The sequence below is a fragment of the Vigna unguiculata genome, chromosome 7 (assembly GCF_037176805.1).
Source record: "Vigna unguiculata cultivar grain cowpea cultivar isolate G323 ecotype 2 chromosome 7, ASM3717680v1, whole genome shotgun sequence".
NCBI classification, from domain to species: domain Eukaryota; kingdom Viridiplantae; phylum Streptophyta; class Magnoliopsida; order Fabales; family Fabaceae; genus Vigna; species Vigna unguiculata.
In genome coordinates, this window is record NC_140798.1 from 1,652,622 (window position 1) to 1,665,301 (window position 12,680).

General features: G+C 30.0%; 1 protein-coding gene across 1 annotated transcript; it reads left to right on the plus strand.

The window, feature by feature from the left end:
* The first annotated feature begins 71 nt into the window (after positions 1–71).
* LOC114190594 (calcium-dependent protein kinase 26-like) lies at positions 72–4,107 on the plus strand. Its single transcript, XM_028079542.2, has 8 exons — positions 72–702; positions 923–1,778; positions 1,979–2,122; positions 2,303–2,455; positions 2,643–2,758; positions 2,879–3,046; positions 3,186–3,410; positions 3,494–4,107. Exons 2-8 carry the CDS (start codon positions 956–958, stop codon positions 3,620–3,622), a joined length of 1,758 nt encoding a protein of 585 aa, XP_027935343.1. The 5' UTR covers positions 72–702; positions 923–955; the 3' UTR covers positions 3,623–4,107.
* The last annotated feature ends 8,573 nt before the right edge of the window (positions 4,108–12,680 follow it).

Below are 12,680 nucleotides of genomic sequence, written 5' to 3' on the forward strand. Positions count from 1 at the left end.
AATTAGCATGCACTTGGAAAATTGATTACCCTAATAGGATCAAAAACAGAACACAATTAACGTATAATAAAGCAAATTAAGAAATTGGCAACACAAGGAGAGAGAGCGGAGAGAGAGAGAGAAAAAAAAAACAACCAATATCACCGGCGAGGGTCTGCCGTCGGCCGGCGGTTGAGAACATTTTGAAAACAGAAAGAGATTGCAATTTGACCTAATTGCACGTAACAACAACGACGTGACAACCACGTTTTGAAAACCCACCAAATCTCAACCGTCCACTCCAATTGTCGCACCCTTCTCAGCCCTCCGATCATCAACGCGTTTTCTTGGCTCTCTCGTTAATTCATTCCTCTAACAGAAAAAACCGCTACAACTCCTTCTTCTCTCTTTTCTTCTTCATTCCACCCAAGCTCTGTTTTTTTCCACCCTCACGCCTTCAAAATCAAAACCCTTTTCCTTTTACGTGCATTTTCGTTTCTCCTCTTCATCATTGCCCAAAGGGTTTCTTCCAGCCATTCTTGTGATAGCATTTTAAAAAACTTCGCAAATCTTGAAAAGCCTTTTTTTTTTTTTTTCCATTTTCGTTGCCCTTCTCTCAGCACGCTTGCATGTGCATGCCTCCTACCACGGGACAAAAACAAGAACATTAGTCGTTCAACGAGCTTTCTCGCATCAATTGCATTGCACCATCAAGCTAACATGGTATCATAAACAAGCCTTTTGTTTTTCCTTTGGACAAAACTTAGGTGTTGTTCTTAGAATCAGAGTTTTATATTAAGATTCTACGTTTTTAAAGATTTGCATTAAGGATGATATAGGTAAAACTCGAATTCTTATTGAAAAAACACCAAACGAGATAATGTTTTTGATGAGAAAAACAAAATGAAGTTTGAGGGTTTTTTGTTTTTGTTTGTTATACCAGATGCTTGGAACAAGGAGAAGTGTCTAGTGTCAGATGGGAAACACCTGTGTTGGATCGAGAACCTCTACTTCTAATGGCGGAACTCGTGGCTCTAGTTCATACTGGTGGTGTCGTGGACACAAGAAAGATTCTTCTCATGCACACAAAGGGGGCAAAAAGAACGCAAAAGCCATAGACGCAATTCAAGACAAGCCTCCAGAGGTAATGAAAATTGAGAGCGATGAGGTGAGGCCTCCTCATCAAGCCATGGAGACTAAACCAGCTCCGGACCAAACAAGGGCGGCGCAGCCCCAAAAACCGAAGAGACCACCCAATGTGAGGAAGCCAGCAAGTGCAGGCCTCAAAGCAGATTCTGTTTTGCTGAGGAAAACCGGGCACCTTAAGGATAGTTACAATTTGGGACCAAAGCTTGGACAAGGCCAATTCGGAACTACTTTCCTTTGTGTGGAGAAGGCCACTGGGAAAGAGTATGCATGCAAGTCCATATTGAAGAGGAAGCTGGTGACAGAGGAGGATGTGGAGGATGTGAGGAGGGAAATTCAGATAATGCACCACTTGGCAGGGAGTCCTAATGTGATCTCAATCAAGGAGGCTTTTGAGGATGCTGTTTCAGTTCATGTTGTTATGGAGCTCTGTGCTGGGGGTGAGCTCTTTGATAGGATTGTTGAAAGAGGGCATTACACTGAGAGAAAAGCAGCCAAGCTTGCAAGAACAATAGTTGGTGTCATTGAGTCTTGCCACTCTCTTGGAGTCATGCATAGGGATCTTAAGCCTGAGAATTTTCTCTTTGTTAATCAACAAGAAGAAGCCCCTCTCAAGGCAATAGACTTTGGACTTTCTGCTTTTTTCAAACCAGGTTTGTCAAAAACTTTCACTGTTAATTAATTAACACCTATCTTCAGTTGCTTGCTTTTGGTTTCTGTAAGAGTTGCTATGGGCCAATTTGATATCCGTTTTTGACAAATAGTCATATTAGTGCAGTGATCATAGACAAGCACTTGGATGTGAGAAATTTCTGCATTGCGCTAATCCTATAGTGACCCTCATGATTTGCAGGTGAAATTTTCAATGATGTAGTAGGAAGTCCCTATTATGTAGCACCTGAAGTTCTGCGCAAACGTTATGGCCCTGAAGCAGATGTATGGAGTGCTGGTGTCATTATATACATTCTCTTATGTGGGGTGCCTCCATTTTGGGGAGGTAACAGTTCCTAACATAGCTAGCACATTATGATCCAATAATCATTTTGGTTACCTTTTATTGAATCTTCTAAGAATATGCACTGTGACAATATAAAGGTTTTACGTTCAAACTTTTTTTTCTTCCTTAAATGTTCCCCGGTTCTAAAAGTTTAATATTAGTTTTGTTCCTTGGTACCAGAAACGGAGCAAGAAATATTCGACGCAATTTTGCATTTTCAACTCGATTTCACATCGGATCCATGGCCTTCCATATCTGCAAGTGCAAAAGACTTGGTTAGGAAGATGCTTGTCAGAGACCCTAGTAAACGGATATCAGCTTTTGACGTTCTTCGTAAGATTCTTCACTACAATCCCTTTTAGATGTCTGTGAAACAAAAGTTATTGCAAGTGACTACAGTTTTATTTCATGCACCTGCATCAGTTAATATTTTAGTTTATAAAGAAATTACTCATTCAGTTTTTGGAACTTAAGGTATTGTACAACATTGTTGATGAAGATGTCCTGAATTATTTTGCAGGTCACCCCTGGATTCAAGTTGATGGAGAAGCTCCTGACAAGCCTCTTGATTCTGCAGTTTTAAGTCGCCTAAAGCAGTTTTATGCAATGAACAAACTCAAGAAAATGGCTCTCAGAGTAAGTTTTCTTTTTCTTTTTTGAGTGTCTAGTCCATTTTCATGATTGTATTACTTAATGCTGGAAATCTCTGCTTAGATGTCCAAACTTAGCTAGCTAAATTGTTGTTGTGTTATGCAGGTTATAGCACAGAATCTCTCTGAAGAAGAAATTGCAGGGTTGAAAGAGATGTTTAAGACGATAGACACAGACAACAGTGGTCAAATTACTTTTGAAGAACTCAAGGTTGGACTGAAAAAGTTTGGTGCTAATCTCAATGAATCTGAGATTTACGACCTTATGCAAGCAGTAAGTTTTCAGAATCATCTAGTAAAACGTTTTTAGTATATAATGAAAGATTGATAATAGGTGATAACATAGGAAAGACATAGTTTTTGAATAGTACATTGTTTTGAACCATGGAATCCAATTTTGTTATGGATTCCAGGCAGATGTTGATAACAGTGGCACAATTGACTACGGAGAATTCATAGCTGCAACATTGCATCTGAACAAGGTTCAAAGAGAAGATCATTTAGTTGCAGCTTTTGCTTATTTCGATAAAGATGGAAGTGGCTACATCACTCAAGATGAACTTCAACAAGCTTGCGAAGAATTTGGCATTGGAGATGTTCCCTTGGAGGAAATGATCCGAGAAGCTGATCAAGATAATGTGAGTATACATATTTTTACTGATGAACATTACAATAATTTTATGTCTATGACGGTGAAATTCGAATTTTTGATGATTCTCAGGATGGAAGAATAGACTACAATGAATTTGTGGCTATGATGCAGAAAGGAAATGCAGATTTGGGTAAGAAGGGTCGAAAGGGTAGCACTAGTTTTAGAATTGGATTTAGGGAGGCACTACCGGTGTGTTAATTAAGAAAGTGGGTGAATTATATTATTCTCTGTGTATTTATTTGTATCATTTTTTTGGTAAATTAGCATTTCCTGAACGGTTTGCTGACCTTAGTTTCTCTTGAGAAACTTGAATCACTTGTATATTGCACACATAACAGAAACATTAACACATCAGGGTAAGAAAGAACACTGATTTGGCAACTTTGTTTCTCAAGTCCTTATCACAATGTTGAGTTAGAGCAAGAGTACTACAATGAAATTCTCACTACAGAGTTGGTAAAGAGGGGTTTTCAAAGGGTTTTACAGTAGAATTGAAGTTCAAAGTGTTATGATGATTTCTGATGTAAGTTCAAAGTGTCTGCATTTGATTCATGACAGAAGGTTCTGTGTTGTTGCCTCACTGCTAAACTCTTGTATACTATCACAAATACATATGTTATAAGAACATAACTATAGTTTAACTTATTACATGTCCACAAAAATAAGTTCATCACTTGTACAATTTTTCTTATTTCTAGTTTATACAAGTTAAAAAACAAAAAACACAGCACTTTGATGCATCAAATATGCATCTAATGTTATAACAATTTAATATCAAAATATACATATATTATTATTTTTTTTTATAAAAGTCAAATATTATGATTTTTTTGTAAATTTTAAATACCAATTGCGTAGAAGTCGAGTAATTAAAAAAAAAAAAAAACGCAATTAAAATTTTATCATAACTACAACATCTATTTTGTTTTCAAGATGCCAAAAGAAAAAAAGAAAAGTCCAGAAATACATCGTTTAAACATATCAAAAAAAAGAAGGTAATAATTGAATTTGTAATGACCAAAGGTAATAGATACCAAATCAGTCAGACAATTAGAAGAATGTAAAAATGTATAATTCAATATATGAAAAATTAGTAGTTTTAAGTGATTCAACATATGGAAAAGAATTTTCTTTTATCAACAATATATGAAAAAAAGAATATTTTAATAATTCAAAATCAAAATAAAAGTAAAATATAATGAGACTAATACGGATATATTCACATCTTTCATTCCTTATTTAATTTAAAAAATTAAATATTTTTCAAGTCGTAGTCAAATTAAATATCTTTCATCAAAATTGAGACAATAATCATGATTACACTTATTTATCCATTTCCAATTCCAAACTATTATTGTGTTGCAACTATTTTAATTTTATTCCACATACCTTAAATAGTATACATCCACTATGAAATATAGTTATTCAAACATAAGCCATCGTATATAATTTGCTATGATATTTTGGATGAGAATTTTAAGAATTACGTTAAGGATAGTTCAATTTTCTACATGTAAAAAAAAGAATTATGTAAATGAGAACATATGATATAGAAAATGTTTATAAAAATAATATTTTATATAATGCTTGGTGTGACAGCAAATGACAACTCTGAGTGGTTGAATTATAGGGGTTTACATTCAATAATTATTGTTCAAACAACCCTAATTCTGTGATGAGGACAATGGAACTAACACTGAATTGTGGTCACCTAAATTATTAGGTTTTTGTTACCTGTCATCCAAACTATGTTTTTTTTTTTGCTTCAATTTGCCTCATGTCACATACGACACTATTGTATTTTCAAAATTCAGAGTTTTTTTTCTTAAAAAACATTATTTATAATAAAAAATAATTTTTTAAATAATTCATTATCTTTTATATTTTTTTTACTAGAATTAGCAAACACATCTGCGTTGTGTTCACATTTTTTTAATTTTTATAAAAGTTTGAATTAAGACGAATAAAAAATATATAATTAATTATTAAAATAACTTTTAAATGTAAAATTTTAAAAATAAAATATGTAAAAAAAATTGAACATGATAGTTAAAAACAAAAGAAATTTTAAAATAATAATTAATTTTAAAAATAATAATTAAAAATAAAATAAAAATGACACAAAAAAAATATCTATTTATATATTGTTATAAATGAACAACTTTCATACTAGAAAAAAAAATTAAAATCATTCATTATTTTTTTCTCTTTCTTTTACCTATGTATTTTTGGAACAAAAATATATGGGCTGGCCCCCTCTTATAAAATGGGCTTGATTTATGTAATTTTAACCCTTTTAGAAACAAGTTTAATTAGAATTTTAGTTTCTAAACTTATTTTCTTCAACTTGAACAAAATTTTACACACGTGCAAAGAGAGCACATGATTGAATCAACACTTTCACGTGGATTGGATTGATTAAATAAGTTGAACTATATTTAAAGTTGAACTCAATTACTTGACAAGTCGTTTAATTAATTAACTAAGTTTTATAAGCTAATCAACAAAATGAGTTTTAAACTAATCTTAATTACGAAGCCACTAATTATTTGCTATGTTATTATAGAAATGACAAGGATTTGCTTAAGATTTTTATATGTGGTTGTTTTCACCATTATTTTTTAGTGAATATGCACCAACACATCACCCTTTGTAAGACCACTCTAAAACAATGATGAAACCCTATTTATTTGTGAATAAGGTCCCCTATGCACACAAATGAGTTGGATTGGTTGGGGGCAATTAATTAAAAGTATTTAATTATGTGGGGCATCTAATCAAGAAATTAGCAAAAAGTGTTGATGCTTCAAGTTTGTCTTAAAAGATTTAATTGATTGTTAAGTATCATCCTTCACTTAGTCAATCACAATTAATGAGAATGCTATCTAATCTAATCTACCCTTGTTAGGCTAAACCATTTACCTAATTAATAAAAACTATCTATTTACTTTATTCTTAATTGTTTGCTATGATAAGATTATTACAAACAAATTTTATATTGACCTTGTTAGCAAAGTTTAAAAATATACCAAAACGGAATTTGTTTGAACTTTTGGAAATTATGAACATAATTAATTCATGTGTTAATTAAGAGAAGAGTGAAAAAAGTGTAGTTTTGATAATTAATAAGTTTTATTTTCTCCATAAACATAATAAGATAAACTCATGTGTCTTGAAAATGGATTTAGGAGGTACGTAATTAGCATAATGAGAGGGGTCACTTAGAGAGATGAAAAGGTTATTCTAAGCTTAGAAGAAAGCATGGATTTACCTATGAAAAACACTACAAAACCATGGTTTCATCTTTCAATCATACATTATAGGCCAAATAAAATTTTCATGCTTATGACTGCTAACTTTAAGAAAACAAAAATCAACCAATAATTAAATCATATATATATATATATATATATATATATAATATTCTTATAATATTCTACTATATAATCTATCTAATTAATGATTTCATTAATAAATTAAGTTTTCTGCTTGATCTAATTTTTTTTGACAAATTTTCTATTATTTTAAAGTCATTACTAAAAATTCTCATATTACATGATATTTTTTTTGCAAATTTGTTAAAAAAGTTTGCAAGAATTTTTTTATTCTTTTTACGAATTTTAATTGGCACGTAATTCCTTCGTGAGTAATCATTTCCTACAAAATTATAAAATTTACAAGTATTTTTTACAAAATTTGTTGCGAAAAGTGTTTTATACAAAATATTTTGTAAGAAAATTGGTAGCAATTTCTTGTAAATTATTTTTCACAACAAAATTTGTAAGTATTTCTTACAAAAAAATTTCAAAACAAAATTGGCAGGAAATATGATTTTTTTTAGTAAAGAGTAAAGTTTTGACCTATAATTTAATAGAAACTCTATGAAATGAAAGTAAGTTTTTAATAAAAGAAGAAAAATTTTAAAAATGTAATTAGTTAAACAAATTTATGCTAGAGAAAGCAAAGCTATAGCTAACTAAACCTTACCCATATGTTTAAGATTGTTTAGGTTTAATAGTAGTTTCGATCCTCCATTTTATAAGTTTTCAGTTTTAGTTTTTATTTTTTTTCTAAGAATTAGTATATGTATTTTATAAAATCTGTAATTTGGTCTTTAATTTTTTTTTCTGTGATTTTTTCTGTCCTTTCTTACCTTTTAATCAGTTACATTTTCTTTTGTTTTGTAAACATTTGATTATACAGGTTAAAGGACTTTTTATATGTAATAAATTAACCTTTTTATTATTTTTAGTGAATTATAAATAATACGTAAGCCTTTTAACATATGAGATTAGTAAGTTTCTTTTTATTTTTAAGGATAAGTGAGCCTGAATTGAATGTGAAAGAAATACATTGTACTAAAACAAATATAAATCTTAATTTTTTCTTCTCTCTAACATTAACTTTAAGATTTTGATCACCAAAGAATTAGTGTTAATTGATGATTAATAAATTAAAGATCGTAAATATTAATTCCTTTTGTAATTTTCATGAAATAAAATATTACAACTTCCAATCATCAAAGTAGTTGTATGAAAATGAACTTGATGGCAAAAGGATTCATATGAAGTAAGAACATAATAATGGTCATTTACATAAAACAATATATAAAGGCTATAAGTTGCAAGAGAAATTGTATTATATGACAGAGGCCGTTCGATCCGTTCGATCGTAAGTTACCTTAAATCATTTTAGAAAAATTATCACATCAACAATTTAAGGAATCGATTGCTTGTAGTGGACGATTTTCGACCGTTTATCTTTGAACCGCTTGACCGATTTTGGCTAAAAATATCAACAGGTCATACAGTACAAAAAAAAAATATTTATAATATTACTAAGTTATTATCTATATCAAGTTTAGTGGGAGCACTAAAAACCTTTTGTTTTCTTCCCTCTGTAAAATCATCTTATGAGCTTAAATCATTCTTTCTGAAAAGTTTTTATTCACTTATTTTGAGGTCTGAATCATATGAGAAGATTGAGATGAGATAACGTACAAGTGTATTAATTTCAAAATCCACTAAAATGAATTAAAAATCAACTAAACCTAATTTCAAAATATGCAGAAGAAGGAACACCCACAACAAAATGGAATTAGACAACAATAAGAATAATACAATTGTGAAATCCGATATGAAGCAGAGACACATGCATGGATCAAATAATTGTGTGACATTCGATTGTGAAGAGTGGAAGAAGCATTAGTTACTTGTCCAATGCCATGTGTGAGTGTTGCAGATGCTATGCAGAACTCCATCAATGGTGTGGTCCACCAACATCTTCACCCATGCAAACCCTAAATCCATGTCTGCGCGTGCAATCCACGCGCTGCCGTGATCCCATTCATTCACTTTCCAACTTTCAACACATACTCTCTGCCTTTGTTTTCCAATGCAATGTATCATCAACAAAATCCACATCCAATTTTATTTATATATAGATAGAACAAGAAAATGTACCAAAGAAACAATCAAAACAAGAACAAAAACAAAAAGCATGCAACTGATATATAATCATTGTTCCTTCGGAAAGAATTAAAAGATTCATAAGCTAACGAATTTTCTGGATTTTGAAATAAAAAATAATAAAAAAAGACTTTGAAAATAGATTTTTTAGTTATGGGATGAGTTAGGGAGAGTGGGGGTTTGGATTAAGAAAGGGTAATTTTTTATTTTTATTGGGTATATACTTTTTAATATATGTTTCAGATATAAAGAACTATCACCTATTTAAAAACATTGAATTTGTCCTTATCTTATCCTCGTTACAGCTTCTCATATTTGGTCTTTTTTTTTTTCTTCCGTTTGGTTGTCCAGCTGATCAGGTACTTGTCAATAAGATTTCGATACTTAACTCAATTCAAGTCCGTTCAGGTGAATGCAATTAATGTTGTACTAAATGCGAAGTAAAAGTCTTTACCAAATTACGTTGGGTTTCTATTTATAGTGTTTGACATGGGCTTGTGATTAGGGTTTTCTTAATCACGACCCAATTGTTTTTTTAAACTTGATTACTGACTTATTTTACTTTAATTTATAGTTATCTAATTCTAGTAAGACCGACCGACCGACCGGATCTGAGCGTGTTGTCGAAGGTCACATTTTTATGTTATGGTGACAAAATTCTACTAATAAATTGGGACGCTACCAATGTGGTCGTTCAATTACTTGGGTGTTGCAGTCGAACCACGACTGCTTGGGTTGTGAGCCTCTTAAAAAGTACTCCAGAGAAATTGTCACATCAACAAACCGCGAGATTATCCGTCCATATTGGGCGGCTTTCAACCGCTTATCTTTGGATCGATCAACTCAAGATCTGGTTGAAAATGTTAATAGGTTATACGGTACAATATAATTAATATAATGATACAAATGAATACCCTGTAAAAATTGAAATTTTACGTAATAAATAAAAGACATTTGTGTTTGTCTGTTTACTCATCATGACTTTCTATGAAAATGACTAATTTTGGTAATTAACATGTTTAGTTATTGAATTATTTTTAAGTTGGTATGTAGCTTAGTTTATAATTAATCTACACCTGTTTACGTAGCTTTAACAAAAAGTTTCTTATTCCATTTTTTTTTTATCTATAAAATTTTAGTTAAAGAGATTCAACCTAATTTTTGAAGATAAACGTTTAAAAATCTTTACATTATCATATTATTTAGATTAAATATTTAAAATGAAATGAATTTAATTTTTCTCAAATTATCAACGCAAGAAATAAATGAAAAACAATAATTCGCACCGGAATCAATCATGCACACACTACTCGACGAAAAAAATAAATAATAGAATGAGAAACACATTTCTCTTCGTTTTTCTTTTTCCTTTGGATTTTTCTAGTGGGGATTTATACGGTGTTCTGGAGAGAATATAAACGAAAGGATGCTGCCTTTTATGACCGTTGATATAATAGTATTTAATTTAAGTGAAAGGGCGAGATCTAGAGTTATAATATTTTATGAAATTTGCAGTATCATCCCATCCATTATTGTTATTATTATATCACTAGCAACGATGAAGACCAATAATTGGAGAAGCTTTCAGAACATCTTTCGTTATGTTAACTTAGAAAATTGAATTAAATTTTCATCGTTAAAAATTAATATAAAAATAGAATCCATTAAAAACTAATTACTATATAAATAAAAATTATTTTTGAGATAACTATTAGACGCAGCAAAAGTTATTTTAAAGTCTTTATCATATTATATATACTTTTTCTTTGTAAAATATAACCGAATAAGATATGAGAAAAATGTCGAAAATTAAAATTTGTAAATTTTGTCCTATTATACGAATGATGCCATATTATTATTAATACTAAACCAAATATTTTAATTACGTGTACCTGAAAATGAAAAGTCGAAAATGGAAGACTGTGTATTACATTAACAGAAATGAAACTTATGACAACAAAATAAAAATTTGAATTTTCTGCTGAATATTTTTTTACTATTTTTAAACTATGTTTTTATAATATATTAATTATTATTAATTTTTACATTTTAAAATATATTAAAAAAATGTTTAAAATATTAATATAATGTATTTTTAATATTAAACAAAAAACAACACAAAAAATTAATAAAAAATCTAAACTCACAAAATAACCAAAATTGTGTGAAAATGGTGAGAATCAGAGTCTTAATTTGAAAGAAAATAAAAAGTGGGGCACACCAAAACGTGGAGAATGATTTGGATTTTGGACTGACATGGACGGTGCTGATTTTGGCTTCAGATCACAGCAACCGTTGGATCATCAACTCAATGACAGCTCACACATGGTTGGCGCCAGGTGCTAAGCCTAACGTGCGAACAATCACGTTCCACGGTAGTGCCACGTCACTGCAACCCTAATAAAACACCACTTTATCAACATTGTTTTTTGTCACCATAAATATTACAATATTAATTAACACAAAAATCACAAAGGTTGCTATTTTTTTTTCTAATACAGGAGATCATAACGTGTGTTCCTATCTTTTCACGATATTCTATTTTATTAAATTAAAAATTAATTATTGTAATTGTTAATATATTTTTTTTCATATATTATTTAAAACATTTAAAATTAAAATAAAGGAAATTTGAAATTTATATAAAAATATATAGAATAAGGTGAAAGTTATTGAGAAATAATCTGAAAGGAATAAAAAAAGAAAATAGTATACATATATAGTAAGAATTTATTAGGTAGGAGTGGAATTGTGATAGTTACACCTATCACTGTTGGCTTATAAGATAAGAGACACAAATGTTGGCCCCAAAATTCGTGCTTGCATTTTCATATTCCTAAACACTCACTTATCTTTCCTTTCATTCCTTCCCTCTCTTTCCCTCCCCATCTCACTTTTTTCCCCTTCTCCATTACAATTAACACATATTTTGTTCAAAGTTCAAACTCACTTGAAATCTCATATAAAAGAAATATTATATAAGGAGAAGATTTATAAATTAATTATCATAAAATTTTGAAACTGATGTCTTGATTTTTCATAACTTATTGATACTAAATCTCTCCATATATCTAATCAAACTTCACATTAGTATCATACTGATGATGAAAACTCTTATATTTATTGTTAGTTTCGTCAAAAGTCTTAATCATTAATCAAAATATAAATCTTTTTACTTAAGAATATAATTATCTATATGTCACGATTTGATTGTGATCTGGTTCATTTAGTCTTCATCACGGAACAATCGATTCATGTGCAACATTTATTTGTAACCAATTCAAGTGTATTTTTTTTCTTCTTTTGTTTCTTTTAAATTTAACTTTCCATAAAAATTTAAATTAAAATGAGTTCAAATTTCACATTAATTAATTGAAAAGTAAAATAAAATGGCTAATATATAAATAAAAACATTAAAACATATTGTATCAAGGTTTAGAATTAAAAAAGCAGACTAATGAACTATTCTTTCTTCTTTATTTCTGTGTTTCCATTATGCAGAAACACCCTTTAGCAACCTCCTTTTCTTTCTCTTTATTCTCTGATATTATTATAAACAAATTTTGCTGGCAGTGGCACCCTCTTCCCGGAGTCAGTTTCAAGCATTGATACAAATCATTTCTTTTTTGGGGCTACATAGACAGATACAAATTATTTATTTATGATCATATATGAACGCAATGATTGATTAATTAATCTTTCTAATGAATACCTCACTAATTAACTAAACATTAATCACATGCATATAGTGCACATACACAGACAACATAATCATTTTATTTTTGTTA

What these genes read in the sequence shown, in the direction of transcription:
- LOC114190594 (XM_028079542.2), top strand. Translation starts at nt 956, where the DNA reads ATGGGAAACACCTGTGTTGGATCGAGAACCTCTACTTCTAATGGCGGA. An exon ending in GGTGCCTCCATTTTGGGGAG is followed by an intron (nt 2,123 to 2,302) that starts GTAACAGTTCCT and finishes CCTTGGTACCAG; the next exon opens with AAACGGAGCAAGAAATATTC. An exon ending in ATCAGCTTTTGACGTTCTTC is followed by an intron (nt 2,456 to 2,642) that starts GTAAGATTCTTC and finishes ATTATTTTGCAG; the next exon opens with GTCACCCCTGGATTCAAGTT.